The sequence below is a fragment of the Lissotriton vulgaris genome, chromosome 1_1 (assembly GCF_964263255.1).
Source record: "Lissotriton vulgaris chromosome 1_1, aLisVul1.2, whole genome shotgun sequence".
Lineage (NCBI taxonomy): Eukaryota > Metazoa > Chordata > Amphibia > Caudata > Salamandridae > Lissotriton > Lissotriton vulgaris.
In genome coordinates, this window is record NC_141685.1 from 985,735,759 (window position 1) to 985,763,435 (window position 27,677).

Consider the following 27,677-nt stretch of genomic DNA (forward strand, 5'->3'; position numbering starts at 1 on the left):
TGTTGAGTCCTTTTTCATCTTATTGAGTAGCTTTTTCCTCCTGCACACAGTGTAAATCTCTTCCATTTCGCTACGTAGCACTTCTGTGTGCTGGGTCTTCGTGCCTCCCGAAGTACCCTTAGGGTGCTTTCCGGCAGTTTTAAATGCGCAAACTCTATGTCCTCAGGAGCCACGCTACGAGGCTCAGGCTCTCTGGCTCCGGGTGCAGCACCTCTCCGTTTTGCATGGAGAGAAGGTCCTTTCTTCTGCCGAATCTGTGGGGTGCACTCTGTGTCATCTCCATGATCTGCGAGTACCATGTCTGCCTGGCCCACTGTGGTGCCACCAGTATCAGGGTCATGTTGCTCGCTCTGCACTTGCTGAGTACCTCGAGTATCAGCGGTATCGGGGAAAAAGCGTAAGCAAATGTCCTGGACCAGTCTATCCATAGGGCATTCCCCAGGGAGCCCTCCCCGGGCTGTCTGGAATGCGAAGTTTTGTCATTTTGCATTCAGGCGTGTTGCAAATAGGTCTACCGACGGTGTCCCCACCTGTCGAAGAGCCTTCTCGTCTCGTTTGCATTGAGTTCCCACTCGTGGGATGCAGATGTCTGTCTGCTGAGCCAGTCTGCTTCTACATTGTCCTTTCCTGGTAGATGTATGGCTAGCAGGTCTATCTTGAGTGGGATGGCCCATCTCCATATCTCCTGCGCTAGTTTCGAAAGCGGGGCTGAATGTGTCCCCCACCCCCCTGCTTGTTGATGTAAAACATTGCTGTTGTGTTGTCGGTCTGGATCAACACTCTCTGGTTGTACAGTTTTGTTTGGAAGGTCTTTATGGCTAGGAAAACTGTCTCAAACTCCAGGTAATTGATGTGTCGGACCGCATCTGCTGGTATCCACAGGCCTCTTACTTTGAGTTTCTCGATGTGAGCGTCCCATCCCCTCTGGGACGAGTCTGTGGTAATGGTCACTGTTGGCGTTGGTTGAGTCAGTGGCTTCCCCCTTGTTATGTTCCCCATGTTCCACCATCCAATCTCTTTCTGCACTGGGTGCGTTACAACCACTAGATCCTCCCAACAACCTGTAGCTGGTGACTATTGCTCCTGTAGCCATTCCTGTAAAGGTCTCATGTGGAGCCGTACATTTCGCACTAGGTGTATGCATGATGCCATCATGCCCATGATTTTGCCCGCTGTCCTCACTGTCCGAGCTTGTTATGTTATGTTAAAATCGAACTTATATAGCGCTCAGCTACTCCGAGGAGTGTCCCGGCGCTTGCCCCTTCTGGTAGAGCTGCGTCTCCCTCACAAGCGCTATTGTTTTCTTCGCACTGGGGAACACCTTACTCTGTAAGGTGTCGATCTGTGCTCCCAGGAAGATTTTTATTTTTTCTGGTTCCAGGGAGGATTTTCCCCAGTGGATGAAGAATCCTAGGTTCATCAGTGTGCTGGTCACGCTCTGTGCGTGCTGCTTGCACGTTTTGTATGAGCTTGCTTTGATCAGCCAGTCGTCCAGGTAAGGGTACAAGTGTTTCCCATCCCTTCGTAGGTGTGCTGCGACTGCTGCGAGGCACTTTGTGAAAACCCTTGGTGCCGATTTGAGCCCGAAAGCCAGGGTTGTGAACTGGTAGTGGTCTTCTCCGATGATGAATCTGAGGAGGTGTTTGTGGCCCCTGTTCATTGGGATGTGCAGGTAGGCATCTTTTAGGTCTATGGTGACCATTAAGTCCCCGCCTTGCAATTGAGGAAGTACCTCTTGTAGGGAGGTCATCTTGAACCTTTGCGTTCTTACGAACTTGTTTAAGAATCTGAGGTCCAGGATGGGTCTCATAGTTTCGTCCACCTTTGGTACCAGGAAGTATGTGGAGTATAGGCCCTTTTTCCTTTCCCTGTAAGGTACTGGCTCTATGGCTTGTTTTTGCAGGAGCTCCTTTGCTTCCTCCCGAAGGAGCTCTAGGTCTTTCCTTGCTAGTGGCCTTCTTTTTGGTTTCCTGTCCGTTGGCTTTTCCTCCAACTCTATGCAGTACCCGTACTGTATGATGTTGAGTATCCATTTGTCTGATGTTATACTCCCTGAAGAAGTGTTTCAGTCTTCCTCCCACTGGTCTTACATGTACGGGGGTGTCTAGTTTGTGTAACTCCTGTCCGATATGTTTGTGCTCCACCCTGGGAGTTTTTGCTCGGGTGGGCACATGGAGTTTTATTAAGTCACTTCGAGGCAGGCTGCTGTCCCGCCCTCTTATTATGTCCACGTCCATTCCCTCTCCCGCGAAAGGACTGGCCTCTTGGTTGGTACTGCCAGGACTGTTTTTGCTGCCCCTGCTGTGTCTGGGTGTCTGCTTGGTGGGCTTGTTGGAACGCCTGGTGTGACGTACCTGGCTGGTTTCCACCCCTCCCGTTAGGTCTTCGTGACGGGGTGCCCCTTTTAGTACCTCTGAATTGCAATGCCCCCATGGATCTTGCAGTCTCGTTATCCTTCTTCAGTTGGCCGAGTTTCTCGTCAACTGGGGCCCCGAACAGCGTTTCTCCATTGAACGGTGTATTGAGGATGCTGTGCTGCACTTCTGGCTTGAAGCCCGAAATTCTGAGCCAGGATTGTCTTCTCTCCGTGATGCCTATCATCATGAGCCTGCTGGAGGTGTCTGCTCCGTCCAGGGCAGTCTTGAGGCAAGAATTGGCAACATTCTTCCCCTCTTCGACAAGGTTTTCAGCTCTTTGTTTGATTCCTGTTGCATGTTCTTTACTAACTCGCCCAGCTCTTCCAGCATCTGGTATTGGTCCCTGTCGAGCAGAGCACTGGAATTCGCTATGAGCCAGTGCATTGCGGCATTCCGTTCAATTCTTCTCCCCACCAGGTCCATCCTCTTGCTTTCTTTGTCTGGAGGTGGTCCAGACGTGGTAGGCATATTGGCCCTCTTTCTTACCGTGGCTGCGATGATGGAGTCTGCTGAGACCGATCCCCGAATGTAGGGTGGGTCCTTGGAGGAATGTTTATACTTTTTCTCCGACCTGGGAGTGACTGCTTTGCATGTAGCTGGTTCTTTGAAAGCCTCTTTCCCCTGTGCCATGACACTGTCGAGCATGGGCAGGAACTGGCTCCTTGTTTGTGTAGGGAGCAGTGTCTCGAGAAGGAAGTCTTCTTTCTGCTTTTCTTCGTCGAGTTTTACTTTGAAAACTGCAGCTGCATTCCTGATGACTGTGTTGTAGACCCCGATGTCATCTGGCGGCGAGGGCCTCGAGGGGTGCGTGTCGACGGCTTCCTCTGGGCTCTCCATATCGACGTCCTGACAATCTATATCCTGAGTCTCAGAGGATGCAGACCCGAGGAGTGTCCTGCGGTCGTCGTCTCCTTCCTCCTCGTAGTAGGAGGCCTCCTCCTCTTCTTGGTCGTCGAAGGTCTCGACGTCCACCGACTGTCCTTCGATGTCGTAGTCCTCCTCCTCCGTTTCCTCGACCACCTGTAGCCTAGGTTTCGTCGGGATTGTGTATTCTTTCATCCTGGCGTCGAAATCTTTCTTCCGCTGCAGGATATTTTCCATCAAGGCCTCGAGACATCTTTTCTTTTTTTCCATTTCGGCCGCGTGGTCTGCGTCGAATGAATCGGCAGCTCTTTTCGGCGCCGAGCCGACTTTCGTCGTCGAAGGTTTCGGTGCCGAACTGGTTCTCGGGTCCTTCGGCGGCGCTGAAGGGCCCTTCGGGTCCTTTTCCCTCGGTGTCGTACGCTCCTCCTCGGGGGCGATTTTTGACGTCTTTTGCTGTTCTCCAGCTCTCGGCGCCTGGGAGTCCTTCTCAGAGGATCCGCTGTGCCTTGGTCTAGCCGTGGACGTCGAAGATTTCGGCGTCGGCGCTTTCGAGGTTTTGCCCTCAATTTTCCGAGAATCGGGGTCTCTTGGTGCCCTAGGGGCCGTAGAGTCTCCTACCTTCTTTGGAGTCTTCGTAATATCGGTCTCTACGACCGTGTAGCCGTCTTGTTCGACTGCGGCGTTGTCCTCCTCATCTGATGACAGCCCCAGGTCTCGAAGGGACGGTGGCTGTCTCTTGCCCTGCATGGTGGCGTTGGCTATCCTCTGTCTCTTTCGCACTCGAAGAGTCTTCGGCGTGAAGGCGGAGCAGGCGTTGCAGTCCTTGCTCTTGTGGTCGACCGGTAGGCAAAGGTTGCAGACCGGGTGCTGGTCCTTCTGCGCGTACTTGTGGTGGCAGTTATGGCAGAATTTGAAAGGAGTGTTGTCCATCTCATGCGTTCAGGGGGACCCCTGAGCTTGCATTCTCCAATGGACGTCTAAGTTCTTGAAGTTCTTCTTCCCCTTAGTCGTCCTCTTCGATGATGTAGTCTCCTGTAGTCTTCTCAATCTCTTTTCTTGCAAAAGTGCGTATTTTTCTTCTTCTTTCTCCAAAAATGTCTGGAGCCCTTTCAGGAACTATCCAGACCCATCCGTGGAAAAAAGAATCTGAAGATGGCGCCCAGGAGTGGGAGCTTCCGCAGGAAGCGTGCCAACGTCACCGGAAATGCACCAAAGGTGGGACGTCGACGCCCACCTGGGCTACGAAAAAAACAAAGAAAAGACTACGAATCCGGACCCAACCACAAGACCGCGGAATAATGCACAGCATATTGAATCCAGAAAGATTCACGCTGCAAAAGGAGGACTTATTACTCTTATTTTAGTGCACTCAATCAAGTCATTAATGACATGGGTGGTTCAGGCATTCCGAAGTGATGTTCAACTATCCAGATCTGCATTTATAAGATGGTAGAAAAGTCAGGATTCTAGACAATGCACTTGTACCAACTGCAAAAGAGGGTGCAGATACATTATGCAGTGGTGCAGGTGTAGCAGGGATTCTGCTCCTACACAGAACTGTGCATAGAGACTTGGAACCTCAGTGAATTAGGGTGTGCCAAAACTCACCTTAGTACCTAATATCCCCTTACCAGACTAGCATCAGTATCAGTATCTCATTGGCTCTTCCATACCACCAATGATTAGACAACCCAGAGCATGGACCTTAGACCACCTCAGGCAATGTGGAACACATGAACACTCTTTCGTTATACTCTCATACCAGTCCAAAACAGGGAGTAAAAGAAGACACAAGCAAGTTTGAAATATTTATTTCTAATGCTGTGTTCTCATGCGCAGTATCTTAGCTAATACAAGCAGACATTATAAGCAACAAGATTATCAGCATAGTTACTATTCCATAAAATACAAAGGGAGAATGCATGTTATAATGCTAAATGGAAACAGGTTTAAAATATACCTATATTTCACCCTCCCTTGCTAGTAGGTTATTTTAGATCTACAGAAGGTCTCTTGGGATTACAAGGGCGGCCCCATACCTCTGGTAATTAGCAGAAATGGATCACATCAGATTCTGCTCCAGCTCTCAGCATGCAAATGTTCTCCAAGTGTGTTCGATCATGCCTACGCAGTGCATTATTAAACACGTCAAAATCAGAGGTGGCCACAGCTGCATATATGTTATGTCTAGAACGTGCGCTGATCAGTCCGAACAACAACCACTGTGTTGAAATGACCTTGAAGGCCTCTGCACTCACTGTTCAGACAAAGCTTACCAAGCAAGGCTGCTAATATAGAAAAACAATTATTCTTGTGTGAAGCAAAACACTCTCCTAGACTCTAAACATTTGATATAATGTGCTGTGTGCTAAAGGCAGCATGAAGGAACAAGCATTGGAAATGCAATAGGTCTCACATTAGGAAAGTTTGAGCTATTGGTATTGTAAATGACACTTTTTATTTATGTGTTGGTTTTGAAAGTAGCAAAATTAATAGCTTTGTCAGTTACAATGTCAATAGTTTTAACTTTTGCAAATGTGACACCTATAGCATTTGTAATGCAATGTGTGTTGTATTTACGTGACTTAGATGTATTGATATTACAAATAACAATGGCTTTTAATTTTGTAAATAAATACTTAAATAAAAGTTATTGTAATTTATAATGGCAATAGCTTAAACGTTTGTAAATAACTTGTGAAGATTATGTTCAGTGTATTTTATTGTGACGAAAATCCAAGAACATTGCATTTGCACCTAAACACACACAGAGCCACACACATATAGATGTGGTGGTGGTGGATCTGGGGGATATGGTGGTGGTGGATGTGGTGGTGGATGTGGTGGTGGTGGTGATGGTGGATGTGGGGGTGGATGTTGTGGTGGTGGTGGAGGTGGTGGATGTGGTGAAAGTGGTGGAGGTGGTGGATGTGGTGAAAGTGGTGGTGGTGGATGTGGATGCGGTGGTGGATGTGGTGGTGGATGAGGTGGTGGTGGAAGTGGTGGTGGAAGTGGTGGTGGAAGTGGTGGTGGAAGTGGTGGTGGAAGTGGTGGTGGAAGTGGTGGTGGTGGAAGTGGTGGTGGTGGATGTGGTGGTGGTGGATGTGGTGGTGGTGGATGTGGTGGTGGTGGATGTGGTGGTGGTGGATGTGGTGGTGGTGGATGTGGTGGTGGTGGATGTGGTGGTGGTGGATGTGGTGGTGGTGGATGTGGTGGTGGTGGATGTGGTGGTGGTGGATGTGGTGGTGGTGGATGTGGTGGTGGTGGATGTGGTGGTGGTGGATGTGGTGGTGGTGGATGTGGTGGTGGTGGATGTGGTGGTGGTGGATGTGGTGGTGGTGGATGTGGTGGTGGTGGATGTGGTGGTGGTGGATGTGGTGGTGGTGGATGTGGTGGTGGTGGATGTGGTGGTGGTGGATGTGGTGGTGGTGGATGTGGTGGTGGTGGATGTGGTGGTGGTGGATGTGGTGGTGGTGGTGGATGTGGTGGTGGTGGATGTGGTGGTGGTGGATGTGGTGGTGGTGGATGTGGTGGTGGTGGATGTGGTGGTGGTGGATGTGGTGGTGGTGGATGTGGTGGTGGATGTGGTGGTGGATGTGGTGGTGGATGTGGTGGTGGATGTGGTGGTGGATGTGGTGGTGGATGTGGTGGTGGATGTGGTGGTGGATGTGGCGGTGGATGTCATGGTGGATGTGGAGGTGATGGTGGATGTGGTGGTGGATGTGGATGTGGTGGTGGATGGGGTGGTGGTTGTGGTGGTGGATGGGGTGGTGGATGGGGTGGTGGATGGGGTGGTGGATGGGGTGGTGGATGGGGTGGTGGATGGGGTGGTGGTGGGAGTGGTGGTGGGAGTGGTGGTGGTGGTGGATGCAGTGGTGGTGATGGATGCGGTGGTGTTGATGGATGCGGTGGTGTTGGATGTGGTGGTGTTGGATGTGGTGGTGTTGGATGTGGTGGTGTTGGATGTGGTGGTGATGTGGCGGTGGATGTGGTGGTGGATGTCATGGTGGATGTGGTGGTGGTGATGGATGTGCTGGTGATGGTGGATGTGCTGGTGATGGTGGATGTGGTGGTGGTGGTGGATGAGGTGGTGGTGGATTTGGTGGTGGTGGTGGATGAGGTGGTGGTGGATGTGGTGGTGGTGGATGCGGTGGTGGTGGAAGTGGTGGTGGATGTGGTGGTGCTGGTGGATGTGGCGGTGGTGGTGGATGAGGTGGTGGTGGTGGTGGTGGTGGATGGGGTGGTGGATGTAGTGCTGGTGGATGCGGTGGTGGTGGTGGATGAGGTGGTGGTGGTGGTGGATGGGGTGGTGGATGTAGTGGTGGTGGATGTGGTGGTGGTGGTGGATGCGGTGGTGGTGGATGTGGTGGTGCTGGTGTATGTGGCGGTGGTGGATGTGATGGTGGTGGATGTGGTGGTGGATGTCATGGTGGATGTGGAGGTGGTGGTGGATGTGGTGGTGGATGTGGTGGTGGATGCGGTGGATGTGGTGGTGGATGCGGTGGATGTGGTGGTGGATGCGGTGGATGTGGTGGTGGATGTGGTGGTGGATGCGGTGGATGCGGTGGTGGTGGTAGTGTTGGATGGGTGGTGGATGTAGTGGTAATGGGTGTGGTGGTGGTGGTGGGTGTGGTGGTGGTGGTGGATGCGGTGGTGGTGGATGTGGTGGATGTCATGGTGGAGGTGATGGTGGATGTGGTGGTGGTGGATGTGATGGTGGATGTGGTGGTGATGGTGGATGTGGTGGTGGATGTGGTGGTGGATGCGGTGGTGGTGGATGCGGTGGATGTGGTGATGCGTGGAGCCGTACGACAAAGCTAAACACTAAAGACATACCTCCAGGAGATCTGTCACAAACATCTGTTTGTAACAGTTTCTACAAGTCTTAAACCCTGCGGGTTTAGGTGGGAACATGTTTTCTGGCACAAAGGAGGCATTTTATGCAAAAAGCCCATTAATAATGAAGAAAAAAGTTTGGGAGTGAGCTCCCCATCCGCGACCAACGTCACAGAAAAAAGGTACAGACATCATCAAGAAGGGTGGTGCTTATATGCATCTCCAATGTCACTTCAGCAGCAGGACAAAGTTGATGTAGAGGCTCACACCGCCACACTCTCGTAAAACATGAAAATTCTCAGGAGCCAGTCTGGCACCTGGGGGTATTCACAAGGTGAGGAGTGTGCGGTAGAAGTATCTTTCAGTCAGCCATACAAAAACAATTACTTGAAACTGAATTTTTTTTTGATTGTATAGTAAGAAAAAGTGTAGGATACGAAAAAAAATGCACTCCTATATACCCACAAGGTAAAGTCCCGAACAGATCAACATAGGACTGGATTACGGATATGAAAAAGGCTGGAACTGGGACATTTACACACCTATGCTCATCATGCAAAGCCCCAGGCCTTAGACACCTTGCATGTAAGAAGCAGACACACAACTGATGCTACACTCGGCTGTGCCACTGGTCCGCAGGAGTAATCCCTTGCTAATGGCCCCCTTCACGACAGGCACTGCCCTGAGCTACTGACAGGTTCGCACTCAAATACCACTCTGTGCTCGAGAGCTTCACGCTTTCCAGGAGTATGGGACTAACTCCTTCCCTTACTCGCTTTAGAGAGCATTTGCGATACAAATACCAGTATAATATATTGATTTCAGTGTTAATTTGATGTATTTGCCACTTTGATGTGGCACACAACAACACGAGATTAGCGCTGAACATTTCTTCAATTAGACTGGTAGCACCAAAGATGTACGAGTTAAAAGACGGTGTATAAAAAATATACAAATGCGAACAAAAATATAGGGCACGTCAATGCCCAAGAGAAAAACAGTAATTTCACATCACTCTTGTGAGGTTATTTAATTGTCGAATATCTAAAATCATAACACTCCAAAACTATATTTTGAGTGCGAAAAAACAAAATCGTGATCTTTTGTGCGACATAATAACGTGACACGTGAAAAAAGGACAACTACTTGAATATAACAAAGGCAGTATATGGAACAGTCTTAGTCAAATGTCAAAAGAGATATATTTTTTCTTTCAAAGAGGGGATGTTTTCACGCATCCATGACTAACCGGGACAGAATCAGCACGAGGTTAGGGGATGTGCGACAGTGCCGGCTAGCAGCCAGGCTTTGCAAACGAGCAAGGAAGAGGCAGAAGATGCTCTGGACAGACCAGGAAAGGATTGGCAAACATTATGCCTGGGGACTAGAATTGCTTCGCTGAACTGAGAGAACAGCACGCTTCCAGGATTGTCACATTGAGCACTCGCACGCATCTCTTTCGGTACAGCAGCCTCTCTGGCTGACAAGTTTGCAGCGTCTGGAGGCTCTCGGCAAACCCGCAGCCACAACATCACCAGGCTAAAGACAAAGCAGCACAGAAAACAAGAAAAGTAAAAAAAACAAGGAGAAACACGAGAGTGAAAGTACGAGGAGAAATGCGACACGGAGGGCAGGGGAGGGGGCGGAGCGGGGAGAGCGGCATGAGGGTGTGAAGCAGCAGGGGCCTGAGACGCGGCCGCCTTTGATGTGGTAATGCGAGGCAAGCGGCTGGTGGCATTGTGCACGCGCTTTCACATGCACTGGAAGAAATCGCCTGGGAATCGCCTGATCTCGGTAAGCTCTGTTTAAGCGCCTATATATCGAGCTCCCGCTCAATGCCCATGCGCATTGAGATAGGTCGCTCGACCTAAAAATGGCGTTTAAACTTCTAATAAGCTCATGTCAACTTAACACAGTGTAAATGCAAGGCTCAGCCCCATGACACAGGTAAATTATGCAGTGGTCCCATGGGAGATATCTCCCAAATTACCCCAAATTGCCCTGGATAACTACCTTAGACCATTTACAATCTACTTGCTGTTGCTTAGAAATAATGACAGTCCAGTCCAGTGAGGACCTCAAGCTCCCACTGAAATCTGAAGCAGCTGGTGTAGGAGAACAGTGTTATAAGCCAAATACAAATAGGGTGTGTGCAATCTCACCAGGGCACAGAGTACCCCCACAAGTGCATGCTTGGCTGATGCATCAGACAACAGATTGACCCTCAAGTTGTTAAACATGAGTTGTTTTACTAATTACAGGGGATTACCTATTCCAGCTTCGGGCATCTTCAGAAGTTATGGTAATATGTTACTTTGTCAGGCACTGCACGCTACGCTGAAAGGTGATTAGTTCAATGATGTCAGATGCCAATGCCTTGCCAAATCCCTTCAGAGAAGATGCCAGAAAGGCAGTTGGCATCAGTTGGTATGCTTTGAGGTTGGTTGCCGCATTCATTGCATCGTCCCTGATCAGAGGACTTAGGTTGGTAGTGATGATTGAAGAAAGGGTGGGTGGTTTTAAGGAATGGTAGGGTGCTATACATATGGGTAGCAGAGTTGTGCTAAGTCCATTATTGTCCTCCATGTATGCTGAATGGCTGTACTTTTTGGGCCCTGGTCAGCTGCCACCTGGGGAAATCCACAAAACCCAGACATTTCTGGAAACTAGACATCCGGAGGAGTCCAGGGTGGAATGCCTTGCATGGATCCCATAACATTTTCTTACCCACATTACCCTTCAAACCTCACATTTTGCCAACATTTGAACAATTTCTTTGCATTTCTGGGAAGTAAACTTTGAGAATCAGCAGGAATACACAAAATTCCTACCACCCAGCATTCCTTCAACTGTCCAGATCAAAATGCCAATAACCTCTACCACAGATCACCTTTAACAACTATGAAAAGACTACAGCGGATTCAGAACTCTGCTGCCGGACTACTCTTACATATTAAACCGCAAATCCACATCTCCCCTGCCTTGAAAGCCCTACATTGGTTACCAGTTGACAGAAGATCCATGTTCAAGCTGCAAAGCAACACGTGGAACAGGACTACTCTTCATCAGAAATAAAATCACAAAATACATTCAACAAAGGAACCTCCGCTCTAGAGTGGCATCTCGCCTCAAAATCCCACAGTGCAAGAAAAAAACATGGGTGGCACATCCATCTCTGTTCAGACAGCCAAACTAAGGAACTATTTTCCCCAAACATAAGATCCACGGATAACTACCTTATCTTCAGAAGACTACTCAAGAGTTGGCTCTTCCTTACGTAAACACCATACTCAAACATAAATTTATAGCATATCCCTCTGTATAGAAGCATTTATGTGGACTATAAATGTGCACCTACATAGGTGTATTGCTTTGATAATTCGTGTATATTAATAATAATAATGTTTTAAAGATATAAATGTTCATTAGTTCTACTTAACAAATGTACATATTACTTAGTTACATTATTCCAAGTTTAACATGTATATAAGTGACTGCATAATTAAGTAAATCTTTTTTCACAACTATTTATCTACAATTGCTTCACAATTGAACTACAATTTTTTTAAACTACAGCAACGCTTGAAAGTCAGTTTATTAAATGCAACTTTAATGTACATATATTACCTTTCTTATACATATATTCCTTCCATGTACATATGATCTTACTTCCATGTACTTATGCATTGTTATATTTATTACTTTGCTTTTAATTCAGCATATCCAATGCACTACCCTATATCTCACCCTGTAGCTCTCGCAATATATCCTCTACCTCCACTTGGATTAATCTCAAACCTCATTCCACTACTCTTTCCAGTGCACCATCCTATTTCTCACCCATTATCACTCAATATATGCTCTACCTCAACTCTCTAGCTCATCTCAAACCTCATTCTACTACTCTTTCTAGTGCACTACGATGTTCACACCCTATACCTCAAACAATAGACTAACATGTCTGCCACTCAAATCAAATTAATTTCCCTACAATAACTAACCACTAATCCTTTTTGGGTTCCAGAGTAGCCTGCTACTCACCAAAAATGCTACAACACCTCATCAGGGTAGCAAGCGCTATATAAATGAAAACCCTTCCCTCTTCCATCCCTCCACTATCCTTTTCAATCCTAATAACAGAATAACATGCCTACTGCTCAAATAAATTTTCATATTTCCCAATACTAACTCACCACTAATCCTTTTCTGGTTCCGAAGTAGCGAGCTACTCACCGAAAAGGGCTTCAACACCTCATCAGGGGTAGCAAGCGCTAAATAAATGCAAACCTTTTCCTCTTCTATCCCTCCACTATCCTTCGCAACCCAAATAACAGACCAATATATCCACCACTCAAATTAATTTCATATTTCACTACACTAATTCACCACTAATCGTTTTTGGGTTCCGAAGTAGCACGCTACTCGCCGAAAAGGCACTTTGACGCCTCGTCAGGGGCAGTAAGCACTATATAAATGTAATTATAATACATGAATGACAACAGCAGCACATCAAGTCTTATTTTGTTCACAGAGATACTGGAAGGTAGAAATGTTCACAAACTGGCTGCTAACACGGTTCTATTTATTACAGCACAGACCATACTAGTTGTGTCCCATTTTACAATTATGCCTTTGGACCAGTACCTGAATGGTGACGATGAGAATCTTGATCACTTGTAACACCAACTTGTAAGGTTTCCTTCCTTTTGCGCGAAACTTATCACAGGGGCTCATAAAGAAATACTTGAGGCGCCGCCGGAGGACCTCCTCATCAGGGTGCATATGAGGGGGGGTCAGACCTTGTTTCTCTCCCATGTAACAGCCATAGTTATTCACCCCAGTTAGGAGACGGTCTCGCTCTGTTAAAAAAGAATAAATGAACAGGTGCAGTGAATGACATTTGGAAATTTAAACAATGCACTTGACCATCAAAAGCGAAGGTAAGAATCTGTTTTCGCCACACAGAGGAAGTGTTCTCTGTTGAGATCCCTAGTATGGGAGTTGGATAGAAGAGAGACAGGGCAGACGTTATTGTGGGTGTGAGGGGGGTGAGAAAGAGGGAACAAGAAAATGAGAATATAAAGCATTCGTTCAACCTTAAAGCACCTTTCTTATAGCTTGCTTGATAGATCTGATCGGCTCAGTTTCACACACGGGTGAGCCAGTGATGGACAGTGCCTTATTTCACTCATTAGTGGGAGGCTGGGCCTTTCATTAACCCCTTGCGTGCGGGGCGTATTCCCCGCCTGTGCTGACACCGCCTTGCGCGGGCGGAGTCATGACGGAACGGTTCCGTCATCAGCACAGCTCAACCGACGCTGATGACGGAACCGTTCCGTCATCAGCATGGAAGGGGTTAACAAGGACGAGCACAGAAACAGACCGACGCAAAGGTAAGTCAAGCATTTGCAATGCAGTAGGTCTTGCATTTGTTAAAGTTAGAGATGTTAGTGTTGAAAATAACAATGTTTTTTACTTTTGTTTTTTTTATTTGCAGTGGCATTATTATATTTGTGTAGCACTATTGCCAATGGTATCGAAAACAAAAGTAAAAAACATTGATATTTTCAATGCAAACAGCTCCAACTTAAACAATGTGTGACTTTATTGCATTGGAATCGGTCTCGCATTTGTTGGGAGTTGGAGTTATTAGCATTATAAATGCCAATGCTTGTTACCTAGACATGTTGCAGGGTGAAGTACCATATGTGGTTAAATGTGGGACTTCTTTTGGCCACATAAGGTACTGCACCCTGCAAAAGATATGGTAAATCCGCCATACCCATAATGCATTGCATGCAAGACAGTACCACAAGTACATTCAAATAGCTATGTCCATATATAAAATTAGTAGCTTAGAAATGTGACAAAAGAATTATTGTATTAATTCCGGATTAGGTTGTATTCTGTGTGGAGCTGATTTTTTTTTAATGTGTTTTTATTGCAGACAAATAAATGACATATAAACATTTGTTCCGAGTGCCACAGCTCTCAGGTATGGTCCGCACCATTCGTAAAGTAAACTTCACACAGCCTTTTAGCCCACATCCCGGGGGCCGGGCGGCAATAACTACAGAGTGCCAAACTAGAACTCACAAAAGGAGACCATGACATTTGCTTGGCAAAATTATCCTGCATCTGCTTTCCTTTTTCCTCCCAACCCCTAATCCCAACACTTAAATGGCTCTAATGCTCGAACGACAGGGTGAGTAGTACTAGGAGAAGCATGTGGCTCACCTCCCGCCTACTTGCCTCCTTGCGTAACTGCCTCATAGAAACATAGCCATGTGTACTACCTTCTAAGCTCGGGGGCTACCCCTATCAGTCTCTGTGTGGAGCTGAGGATGGGAAATTTATAGGTCTCATATAAATGTGAGATGTGCTAGTGAGTAAAGTAACCACTGCCAGCCTTACTTAGGACCAAGTATGTCCTGTCTGAAGCCCTTTAAGAAAATAGTGCTCTGAGGCTGTAATTAAAACCTAGGGAGTAACAACACACGTAACAGGGGGTGTCCTCATGGAAGGTTACAAGAGACAAGGCAGTACTAAGGAGGGAATACTAAGCCTAATGACCAATGAAAAAACACCATTTACAAAAGGATAGGGACTGAAGCCAATTTAAACAAGCATTTGCAATGCAATTGGTCTCACCTTTGGGACCTTATATGTATTTAGCTATGCAGCACGTTAGCCTGGGTACTGAAACATCTACTGTTCTTTAACATGGAGGGAAAGCAAGCACAACTGCATGACATGCCCGAAATTGGAACATATGGAGAGAAATATTGCCTTTCAGCTGGAAATAGTTTAGTTCAAAGCTCTCTTTTTAATATAAAATCAGGGCCTTAGGTGGTCATGTCACTGAAAATACAAGATTTGAAAAAAATATTGATTACGGGTGTTCGTGGAAGACCATTTCTATGGACTGGAATCTAGAGAATTCTAAAGTTATTCTGGTATTTTACTGACCTCTGCTGGTCGTTTTCTATCAAGAAAGTTAAACAGACGCCGTTGCCAGAAAATTTAAAAAAAAAATAAAGTCCCTCAGCAGACAGCTGACCTCTAATGGATGTTTTCTATCAAGACAGTTAAATAGAGGCTCTTGAACAGAAAAACAGACCCTAAGCAGAAGCAGACAAGTCCTAGGGCTGATCTACAGAGCCCACAAAGTACATACACATATAAGTATATACTAAAGTATATACAAGAGGTCTTGAATGCTTGACCAAAAAATTGGCAGAAAGTGGGTGGAGCTTTATGCCCAAATCATGAACAAAGCAGGTCTCGAAGAGACAGCGCACACACTGCCTAGGCAAAACCTTATAAAACAGAATGCCGGCAAAGTCAAAAGGTCTGATTTGAGTCCAGTGCAAAACCAAGACATCAGATCAAAGTGAAATTTAAATAGTGTTTTCAGAGAAGCTAAAGGTAAGGCCACAGCCCTCTGGGTGCCCAGCAAAAACCTTTGTCCACAAATACAGGAAAAGACCAATCCTGAGCTTGATGGTTTCTGGAGATTAATGGCCTAAATAGAAGACACTCTGAGGCTAAACATAAGTCACCAATTGTGTTACCTTTGAAGGTTGCCTAGCACAGCTAGGACTCTAACCCACACTTTTCTGTTAAAACTACTTTTGCAGATTCTTTACGACTTGGTAAAAGGACTACACATTCAGAGAGAAAAAATAGACTTTGATGTCAGTTGAGAAGATTAGCAATAGCAGCGGTCAAGATTATTCTTAGCAATTGGAAAGACACACGCAAAGCTTCCATTAAGTGCTGGCTAAACTGGGTCACCAACCTAAGAGGGGCTGATAACGTAACCCTCCAGAACTCACAGTGGAAATCTCCTGCCACACATATGTGGGACACTCTTGACCTCTACTTTAGCTCACACAAACCGCCTTGAATCTCACCATTTGTAGTAACTACCCCTCTACACGATCTACTTATATTAGTGTTCGCCTTTCCTATGCATGTGCTCTTGTGTCACTAGATGCGGCATACCCCTAAAGTCCGCACTTTGTGTTAAAGTCCTCCCTGATGTTCACAAGATACCGGTCATGATAGCGATAACGGATATAGTCGCCTATGGAGCGATACACTGATACTACATGTGTTTAATCTGCGATGCACGCCATATCATTATGTTTACTAGTGACTTCTACTGGCCATGTAATTATTGCTTTATTCCCGATGTTTATTTTTTTATGTCTATTTCGTATGCCCCTCATTTGATGTATTGTACGTTTGGTTTTATTTGGAAACAATCAATAAACAAGAATTTACAATGCAACGGTTTCGCCTTTGGAAAAGTTAGAGCTATTTGCATTGTAAATGACAACATTTGTATTTATGTGTTGGTTTTGAAAACAGTAAATTAATGGCATTGTCATTTACATTGCCAATAGCTTAATCTTGCGCAAATGTGAGACCTATTGTACCCTACGGACGAGCTCAGCAGACAGCAATTACTACCACACACACCCACCCAGAGCCTCACACACACCCAGAGCCGCACACACACACAGAGCCACACACACCCACCCAGAGCCACACACAGAGCCACACACACACACCCAGAGCCACACACACCCACACACCCAGAGCCACACACACACACACACACCCAGAGCCACACACACACACACACACACACCCAGAGCCACACACACACACCCAGAGCCACACACCCAGAGCCACACACATACACCCAGAGCCACACCCACACACACACCCAGAGCCACACCCACACACACACACACACACCCAGAGCCACACACACACACACACCCAGAGCCACACACACACACACCCAGAGCCACACCAAGAGCCACACACACCCAGAGCCACACACACACACACACACTCATGGCCACACACACACACACACCCAGAGCCACACACACCCCCAGAGCCACACACACACACACACACCCAGAGCCACACACACACCCAGAGCCACATCCACACACATCCACACCCAGAGCCACACACACACACCCAGAGCCACACACACACACACACACACACACCCAGAGCCACACACACACACATCCACACCCAGAGCCACACACACACCCACACCCAGAGCCACACACACACCCACACCCAGAGCCACACACACACCCACACCCAGAGCCACACACACACCCACACCCAGAGCCACACACACAGACACACACACACACACACACACACCCACAGCCACACACACACACCCACACCCACACCCACACCCAGAGCCACACACACACACACCCACACCCAGAGCCACACACACACACACACCCAGAGCCACACACACACACACACCCACACCCAGAGCCACACACACACACACACCCAGAGCCACACACACACACACACACTCAAAACCACCACAACTCAACATATGTAAAAATATAAATTAGGCCGAATTCACACAAAAAAATTAAATGTCAAAATGTTAAAAGTGGTGCAACATGTGATGGCCAGTGCCATTAGCTTATTTATAGTGACATTGCGCATGCTCCTGGAGTAGTGCAGCTTCCACTAGGTGGCACCTACTCAACAGTTCGCCCACTACATCCTGTAAAGAAATTAAAATAGACCCAAGGAATTACATGGCAAATAAAATGGCTTCTACCATTCCTTCAAAGAGGACATCAATCTAAATAAACATATGATTTACTTCAATTACCTCTTCCAAACAGAAAACGCCAATTTTACACTAAAACTACACTTTGCCCTTATAAAGCATTAATATATGTAATATGCAGAGCTTCACTTTGCGTTTTTCATCTAAGACTTGTTCAATGTCTGTGCCCACCATCTTCCTAACACCAATGTACCCTAAACGTTTGGAGATGTGGCTTCCAGGGTGAGGTGCTGGCGCCACCATTTGTATTAGGATTGGCCATTCACTCCCTAGCCACCATCAACGTCATACATTATTCTACATCAGAGCTGGGTCATTGGGTTGCCACATGACATCATTGTTGACTTCCAAAAAGAGAAGATTTAAACATGAATCCCAATGTTACGATCTACAATGCTTAATAAATATTTAAATAGTTTTAGACAATTCGATAAAAAGGTGAGTGGTGTTACTCTTTAACAAACACTTCTTAAACTAAGGCTTCTAAAAAAATTAAAAATAAATTAAAAAGGGATAAATTACCATGTACAAAAGAGATGGGAGTGAAAAGTTTCCCTTTGCTTCATTTCTTTGCAAAAATATAGGTACTTGAAAAAAATTCCACGGAAATAAAGCAAACATAAGAAGTACGCTAACGTCACTGCCACCTTCTCCCGGCTTGGGGCTGCCAGGCCTAGGAACAGATGCTGGAGTTTGCAACACCCCCTTTGCGCGCCTCCTGTCTCTTTGTTCGAGGCACTGGAACCCCGCCCTCCACACCTCGCAAAACAAGGGATCAGCAGGAACTACGGTGGCCATGCGCTTCGGAGTTTGCGCTCATCGTCAACTTAGATGAGCTTCTGGCAGCCAGTGGCCGGAAAGGAGATGTTAAGCTAATGCACACAAAAGACACATCATTAATAAAAACTCACCAAGGTAACTCACTTACTCGTAGTTCACGCCAACCCCAATTCCATGCAGTTTCACCACAATCCTACGAGGAGCATTGGCCTCACAACTGTCACAGAAAAACAAATTGAGAATGCATTCGGTTCCGAAACTTAAAAACACGCGGCATTCAACTGCCACGTGCTTAAATAGCATGGCAGCTAAGATGGCGGGCCCTCGTCGTCTACTGCTTACAATAATAAAGCTGTGGCAAACAAACGTGCCCTGGTGTGTACATCTGACAGATGTCCACATGTCCAGCCGAGACCAACAGCGTCCGTATATAACACGCCCAATTGCTTTCGTAGACGAGAGAATCGCTTGCCTTTGGGTGTTTAAAAGAGCAATACTTTGGCGGAACACCAAAAAAAGAAAACATGGACTTGACAGCTCCAGGGAAAACGAAGAGGTATCTACACTATAATTTGGCACTCGCCCTAATGCTACCATTCTTCACCGATACAACAAAGCAGTTCTGAAAAAACTAGTGTCAAGTCACAAGCAGAGATTATAACCTAGACACGTACCTGTTCTAAGAGCAGAACGTCTGCTTAAAAAGCAGGATTACACACCGTTACCTCCGTGGCAGATTGGGTCTACGACAAGCGTTGCCTACAGGTAAATGTGTACAGTACAGGATACCAAAGCACCTTGCTGCATTAAGCGCACAATCTGTAGTTCCCCTAGCTCTACTGTCCCATACTGAGGCTTCCTGTTGAACCGTCTGCTCCTGCCAAGGGATGTCTGTAGCCCGTGCCTCGGACTGCAGGAGGCCGCCATCTTGGAGAGGGAGCCCGGCTTTTCTTGCTCCCTCACGCCATCCGCCTCCATCCTACTCAGCGTAGCGCTTTAGGTCCCCGAAGGCTCTCGGTTATCACCACCAAGACCAACTAAACCCGCTGACCACCACATTTCCCGATTCCGTAAGAGTCTTGGCTGCCAGGGCCGGCTGCTCACCTTCATCTCGCAGCTCGCCTGAGATCCACCACCGGAAAGAGAAAGAACTTCCGCCCAGATAATTCACATAGCTCTGAGGACCTCTCGCGAGAAAAGGAAGAAAAGTGACACGCAATCGAGGGATGTTTACAGTAGGCATAGAAAGCGGACATAGCAGCCGCTAAAACCAGAGAACTACTAATTCCGCACTTCGAATTGTGCATTTGGCAATGGAAAGACGACTCCTGCAGAAGGATAACTTTTTAGCTCAAATAAAACAAGGCTCACGTGTGCGACGCAGTCCTTTGTAATTTACCTGTGAATTCTTAAAAACTAAAGAAATGAGGGTGGTTGTATTTTAGATACGTTTTTGATTTGAAATTTACTTTTTTAAAGCGCATTTGTTTAGTAAAATTAAGTCAGAACTACAATATGCTAAAAACATTCTCGTTTCGTAGTTTTCAGAGTTCTTAGGTGTGACATTGACGCTGTTTAATTGTACTGATAAGCAATGTTCCCTCTAAGTAGTTTCCTCTGTGTGCGGCAGTGTAGGGTCTCCGTGCGCTTCAGCCGTGGCAATGTGAGCCAGGAACTACACCGCACGTGTGTGCAGCGCCAAATATTACTACAAACGTTTGCTTAAAACCCTAGCAGCCCAGCACTGCTAAGAAGTGACTTCTGTCTAATGTAACATTTCCTATACATTGATTTACACACTATGATTCAGTGTCTCTGTGTAATGTGTATGCAATGTAAAGTGCTTAACGCTTTACACTCGTAGGAGTGGTGCTATTAAACAAAATAAATATGAAAGAGAGAGGGGTTTTGGAGACTTGAGGGTCACTGTTAAAGGTTGGTAATGAGAGTATCCGTGGCTGTGGTGACATTGGGGCGCCAACAAACATTGTCACAGCAGGCGCCACCAGCACTAAAGCCAGCCCTGCTCAAATAGCACTAATAATTACTGTGAAATTATGAAAACATCCCACATTTCAATTTGAAACTTTGGCAGCTATGTTGCAGCATTTCCTTTCTTAATAGGGTTGGGCTGCTGGGTGATTGTGTGCATTTGTTAAGGTTTTCGTGTTAATTGCAGCTCATGATGGGTGCTGCGATTAACATGAAAACTTTAACAAATGCACAGAGACATCTTAAGGATTTTGAGTGCCAGGGCCAAACTTATTTCCGGGGCCCCTGATTTGAACAGCTTTGGATTTATGATCCAATTTCAGCTTTTTCATGTCCTTTTTGGTCAGGTCACCAACACTGCAGAGGCACCCTGGTCCAAATTCTAACTGTGCTTCCATGTAATATTCAGGGATAGTTGGATGTGTTTTCAAAATTGTAACATAGCCTGAAGGAAAAGGAGAGGAGACTAGTGAGAAATAGGATTTAGTGGCAGAGAAAGGGAGAGAGAGGAACAAAGTAGAAAAAAAGTCAGGGCACAAAGACGAGAAATGGGGAAGGGGTAATGGAGAAATTGGTAAGAGAGGGACGGAAAGAAAGGCAGCCAGAGGCTTTGGAGAACTGGGAGGGAGTACAGAGAATGGAAAACCGGTAAGAGAGAAAGCAAAGAACAGGCAGTGAGAGGGAAATGGAGACAAGAATGGGATGGGGAGAAGGGGAAAGTGGGTAAACGTGGAGCGGGACTGATATGAGGAAGAAAAAGAAGAGAAGGAGACGGCGAGAGCAGCTGGGGAGTGGAAGAGTAAAGGACAAAAGATATGTCTTAGAAGACAGCAAGTGTGGTATGGCAATGCTTCAGAAGTAGTGTCTCTGCATATCGATGTTGGGGTGTTCTATAAAGAGCCTTTTTCGCCAGCTTGTCATTTCTAAATGCTTGCTCTATGTATCATGCTCACCTGAACAAACTAAGAAGGGTGGAAGTTTGGTTAGGCCTTCCCAAGATTTTTAATCTTGCTAAGATGCAGGTCTGAGCAGATGGCAGCTGCAAGTGTGTAAATGACTGATACATCTGTCAGGAGTATTCTGTTCACTAACACTTGCTTCCCTTCTCTTTTTAAAATTCAGGAGCAGCAACATTGTTGTGATGCCACCAGGGCTTTAAGTGGAAGCTTTTTCAATATTATATGAAAGCCGTAGTTGCTGCTTATTTATCCCATACAACTAACAACCACTGAAAAAGCCAATAGTCCGACTTGTTGTAGGTATGATGTTACTTGTTGTATCATATATCTGGATGCAATGACAGGAAAATACAAGTTGGGGGGGCACACTATGCCAAGCACAGAAAAGTTTAAAAAGTCACACAATCACCCCGCACCCCACCTCTATTAAGAAGAGAAATACAGCAAGTCTACAAACACGGCCTGTGCTTTGCACACCATGTTTGTAGAATTGCTGCATTTCTTTTTTTAATAAAGCACAGCTGCAGGGTGATTGTGTGCCTTTGTTAAAGTTTTCGGGTTATTCATTGCGCCCGTCTGGAGCTGCAATTAACAAGAAAACTTTCAGATGAAGTGAAACGGGATGACTAGGAGTTGGCAGTGCGCTTAGAGGCTTTTATAGGTGAGAAAAGTGATCACTGAACTGCTATCCAACTTTCAAATCCTTGAAAAAATACAAACTTAGACATACATTACAACGCTGACAAGAGATCTGTGAAAGCCTGCACCATCACTGCACTGGTACATCACCTGGTCCCGTGGAATGCTCAGGTCCCAGAGCATCATGCATAAAAAACACACTCTTTGAGATGTAAGTTTCTCAAGACACCAGGGCTTTAAGTTGAAGCCTTTTCAATATTACACACAAGCCATGGTTGCTGCTTATTTATCTTATGCAACTAACAACCATTGACAAAGCCAATAGTCCTGAATTGTAGGTATTTATTTATTTAAAAAGTTTTATATAGCGCAAACAAGATCCCGCGGGATATCAGAGCGCATTACAATATGATGGGAGGAAGGACACAAATGCAATAACCTTATCAAGTAGGAGAGAGAGGGAGAGAGAGAGAGAGAGAGAGAGAGAGAGAGAGAGAGAGAGAGAACAAAACAGTAAGGGTCGCAGATTACAGTACAATTGCACCCAGGAGGGTAATACAATAAACAGGTGTAATCGGGCAACGAGGGGGGTCTCAGTATGCAGTAAAGAAAAGCCGTATCAGATGGAAGTACAATGGTAGTAGGAACAATGTCAACCGGCACGTGAGCCTATCCCTAAGGGTAAGAATTTGTTCATTAGGAATCTTTTGGCTTCCAATTTGAACGCCGTCGATGAAGAGATTCTGCGTACTGATAAAATGGTATTGTGTCATTAGAGTAACCACTGTCCAGGGTAAGGATTGTAAATGAGCTTTTACTGTAATCACCTTATTGCTGGCAAACCTTTAGATTAAGAATCATTTACTTAGTTTATTCTCTTGAGTCAAGTAACCAATTACATGTCATACAATTCATGATCTTCCATCAATGTTAAATAAAAATAGTGACTCCTGTTAGCTAGATGAAATACTGCAGAAAGACACATTTATATGCAAAATTTGGTCTAAAGCATACATCTTTTTGTATGCCTGGTATTTATCTTGCAGTTCTTTCCCTTACTAAATGCTTACTGCAGAGCTTCTTAATAATTAGCTTTCTAGTCAATGCAATGCTACATTTGTACGTTTAACTCAAATAAATCACTGCAAACAGTTCAAATAGCCAATCAAAGAGGCATCCAGTGAAGACAGCCCACGTATGGGTGCAACTTTGGTTAAAAAGAGAACTACTCTGTCCTAGTAGGTTTCTGATAGCTCAATTTTATCACTGAGAGCAGACGAGGGCAATCTACAGGGGGCACTAGAAACAGGTGTGCAAAATTATTAGTGAATTTCTCACTGGCTCAGTGTGAATAAAGTTCACTATACATGCTGACAGTGTGAGAAAGTGCTGTGCCATAAATGTTTAAGTGTAGCAGCCTATACTCGATGATTCCTCTTACTTTGAAGTCCATGGCACATGCATGTTTGAAGATTGGTGTCTCTGATGGTGGGCTATTCTGCTGCAACCCCATGTTGGTGGTGAAAAACAAGTACCATTTTTATTACAGCTTCTTTTTCTGTGTGATTGGGCAAAAATACAGATCTCTGCTGTCTGTCATCTCTGGTTACCAATGGCAGCAGCTCCACTCACACTCCAATTCTAAACCAGCCCCCAACTTTTAAGCAATCAATGGCAGGCCAACGAGCTGCTTGTAGGCTGGCTTAAGAGGGGCATGTAAGAGACACTGGTTCCCCTGCTTTGAAAGGAATATTTATAAGCTGGGTCCTTAAACTTGGAAAAAAAGATGCATCTACAAAAAATGCATGGGCCTCACAGAGCTGTACGTTTCATCAAGGAGGTGCCACATAAAGAGTGAAGAGGAAATATACAATGCTTTGTAAAAGGGCTCCTTTCATCTGGAAAATAAAACAGAAGAATAACACAGTGTTATGGCATGGTGCTCGGAGCAGCATGCTGGGCGTTTGTGCCACTATACCAAAAATGTAAATAAAACATATGGAACACACGCGATAAGAGGCACATTTTATTGTATTGTATTGTGTCCATGTACAAAACAAAAGATGTAGGGAGGTACACTATGCCAAGCACAGAAAGGTGTAAATCACCCCACAGCAGCGCTCTATTAAGTAGAGAAATTCAGCAAGTCTGCAAACACGGCGTGTGCTTTTCAAGCTGTGTTTGTAGAGTTGCTGCATTTCTTTTCTTAACAGAGCTGGGCTGCGGGGTGATTGTGGGGTTTTGTTAAAGATGTCAGGTTAATCACAGCGCCCGTCTGGAGCTGTAAGTAACCTGACAACTTTAACAAAGTCACACAATCACCCCGCAGCCCAGCTCTGTTAAGAAAAGAAATGCGGAACTCTACAAACACGACGTTTGCTTTTCACGTCGTGTTTGTAGAGTTGCTGCATTTCTTTTCACAATAGAGCGCAGTTGCAGGGTGATGGGCACATTGTGTGCTTTTGTTTAAAGTATTCATGCTAATTGCAGCTCGTGACGGCGCTGCAGTTAATATGAATATTTTAAACAAAAGCACACAGTAGGCACCGCAGCCAGGCTCTACATTAAAGAAACACCCGTTTTTTGCGCCGCTCGCTTTTTAAAAGCAGCGGCGCGAATGTTGTTTATTGATGTGCTGTGTGTGTGTGCGCGCTCCACACATAGCACTGCGCGCGTCATGCCACAGAGTTGCGCGGCCGCCCAGCCGCGCACGTTATTGGGAACAGTGCTGATAAGTGACATTCAACTGCCAAAAGTGTTACACTAATATAGTGACACTTTCTCACAACTAAACCCAAGCAACGAAGTGCATGGAAAGGAATACAAACGCAAGGTCATTTTGGGATTCGGGGGGTGTGTTTTTCGTGCTCTCCCCTTCCCATTGGCTGGAAGGTAAAATTCCAGCCAATGGGAAGAGGAGAGGGCGGGACTTAGAAAAGACCCGGAAACGCCCCCGAATCACGTCGTGACGGGGAAAGAGTGATTGACAACCAATCTCTTCCAATGGCTAGCCTCCATTTATGGAGCTAGCCAATGGAAGAGAGGCGGGACAAAGCCCCATACTGTCGGATCAAAAGATTTCGCCTGCGCGAGCACTGCTGCCCAGTGCTACGGCCAGGCGAAGCCTAAAGACGTTTAAAATAAAAAAATACTTTTGCAGCTTCTCTACAACTTGGTAAACAGACTACACATTCAAAGAGAAAAAATAGACACTTTGAGGTCAGTTGAGAAGATTGATTGATTGAAAGCTTTATTTCGATATAAAAACATATCATAAAAGCAATACATTACAACAATATAAAACAATTTAACAATGCACAATGTAAAAATCCTACAGAATTACAATGGGATTAAAAGAATGTATTATTGGGCAAACTGTAAAAGCCAGTGCAGGCAGAAAACACATTACTGGATCAACAGTTTCTTTGCAGTTCTTATTCGCCAAGCCCAGCCCAGAAATTTTGCCATAATACAGGCAAAAAAGGGTCGGGCATCTGTACGCAATATGCGTAAGGCTTCCAAATGTGATCTAGTGCCCAAGCTCCTAAATAAAGGCTTCAGCCATCTTGACCTAGGCACCGCATAAGCATAGCACTCAAACAACAGGTGAGCAACGGACTCAACCCTTGAGTCACAGAAGGGACAATATGGTACAGTTTGTAATGGTGGTTTCCAGGTGGAAGTTAACAACCCTAAGGGGAGTACTCCCACCCTAAATTTGAAGTACAATGATCTGTCGCCTGAGTTATGAATTAGGTCCAGATAGGGTTCCCTATATGGGAGCTCCTTAACTAACAGAAACTCAGCAACAGATTTACAATGCTTAGGATTGCACATTCTCTCGTTGTCCACCCAAGACCAATAAGCCTTCTTCAGCAATTGTTTTGATGGTGCTGATCTATTGACCCGAGCGTCTCCTAACCCCAACTCATAGAGAAGCTGCTTAACCTCCCTGAGCCAGGTTACCTTATGACAGCCCGAAAGGGATAAGAGTTCACTTAAGGCATCTGCGTAGCTACACAGTTCAGGGACGTTCCATATCCTGGCCCATAATAAAAGGGGACGTAGCCTTGCTTGCTCGCATATTGGGCGTGTGCCTGCATCTAGCAAGAGGGGGATTGTAGGGATACTGTGGGGTAACCTCATAAGATCTTTATGGAAGTTATTTTCGAGGTGCGATAAGGTGTCAACTCTCTGAATGCCCCACAGTTCCGCGCCATACAATGCTGCACTCACCACCCTTGCCCTGTAAATGTCTAATAGTGCCCCAATAGGTTTTATAGATGAGGCACGTTGTTCTTTGAGCAGGGCACCTGCGACCCTCTTATGGGTCAGAAACACCTTTTGGTGGTGTGCCTTCCAATTCATGGTGTCGCAGAGTCGGATGCCCAGGTAGTCAAATTCTTTGACTCTTTCGAGTGGAACAGAGTCTAGAGCAGGAGGGGCAACAGATTTCTTGGGGGGGTTAAGAGGAATTTGGTCTTGCCTATATTTATAGACAGGCCCTTAGTATCACAAAAGGCCTTGAAACTAGAAAGCAACTTTTGGATGCCTGCTGGTGATTTTGAGATTAGGAGGGTGTCATACGCAAATAGGAGGGTCGGAACTTTCCTTCCGGCCAGGGAAGGTGCATCTGATGGATGTTGGAGAAGATGCTCCACCACTCCGTTAACGTAAAGGGAAAACAGAGTGGGGGCAAGCACACAGCCCTGGCGGACGCCCCTATTTACAGGGATGCAAGATGTTTTTTCCCCCTGAACACCCCATCTAATCTGAGCAAAGTTGCTTTCATGGAATTTTATAAGCAAAGCCAACAAGTAAGGGGGTATACCTAACTCATCGAGGACATTCCACAATTGGGCTCGTGGGACCAGGTCGAAGGCAGTTCGCAAGTCTATGAAGACTAGATACAAACTGCCCCCACCCAGCACCACCACTTTCCAATATATCATTAAAAGGTGAAATGTCTGCTCGATGGTGCCTGTCCCTGTTCTAAAACCTGCTTGGAAATCTGACAGGATCTGGTTTTCTTCAGCCCACTGCAAGATCCTACCTAGTACCACTTTGCCCGCAACCTTTTGTGTTGAGTCCAGCAGACTGATAGGGCGATAGTTGGCTGGGTCGTCCCTGCAACCTTTCTTAAAAATAGGGACGACCTCAGCACCCCTCCATGAGTCAGGGAGATAACCTCCCAGCAAGGCCTCATTTAAGAGTGAGGCAATTAATCTGATCCACAATAATGGATATTTCTTCAGCAAGTCACCTGGAATCCCATCGGGGCCTGCAGCCTTATTGGTTACGATACACCTGATTGCCCTTTCAACTTCCTCACTGGTGAAGGGGCAGTCATTAATTGGAATGTCAACTGGGGGGCTGGGCAAGAGACCCAAACTTGAATGAAGTGCCCCCAGTGGAGCAGAATATAGCTTGGAGAAGTGGGCAAACCAGACGTCACCAGGGATATTACAGGTTAACTGTTGATCAGGAGGCTTGACCCTGGCTCTCAGCAAATCCCAAAACCCCTTGGAATCTTTCCTAGTACTTGCCTCC

The 27,677-nt window shown here is 46.0% G+C and overlaps 1 protein-coding gene across 2 annotated transcripts in view; it reads right to left on the minus strand.

Annotated features, from left to right (window-relative positions):
• Positions 1 to 27,677, minus strand: part of MCOLN1 (mucolipin TRP cation channel 1) — a 209,339-nt gene that overhangs the window by 129,426 nt on the left and 52,236 nt on the right. For both annotated transcript variants that reach the window (XM_086960614.1, XM_086960622.1), the window contains exon 2: positions 12,762 to 12,976. In XM_086960614.1, the coding sequence (XP_086816740.1) occupies positions 12,762 to 12,976 (215 nt within the window). The remainder of the gene's footprint in view (positions 1 to 12,761; positions 12,977 to 27,677) is intronic.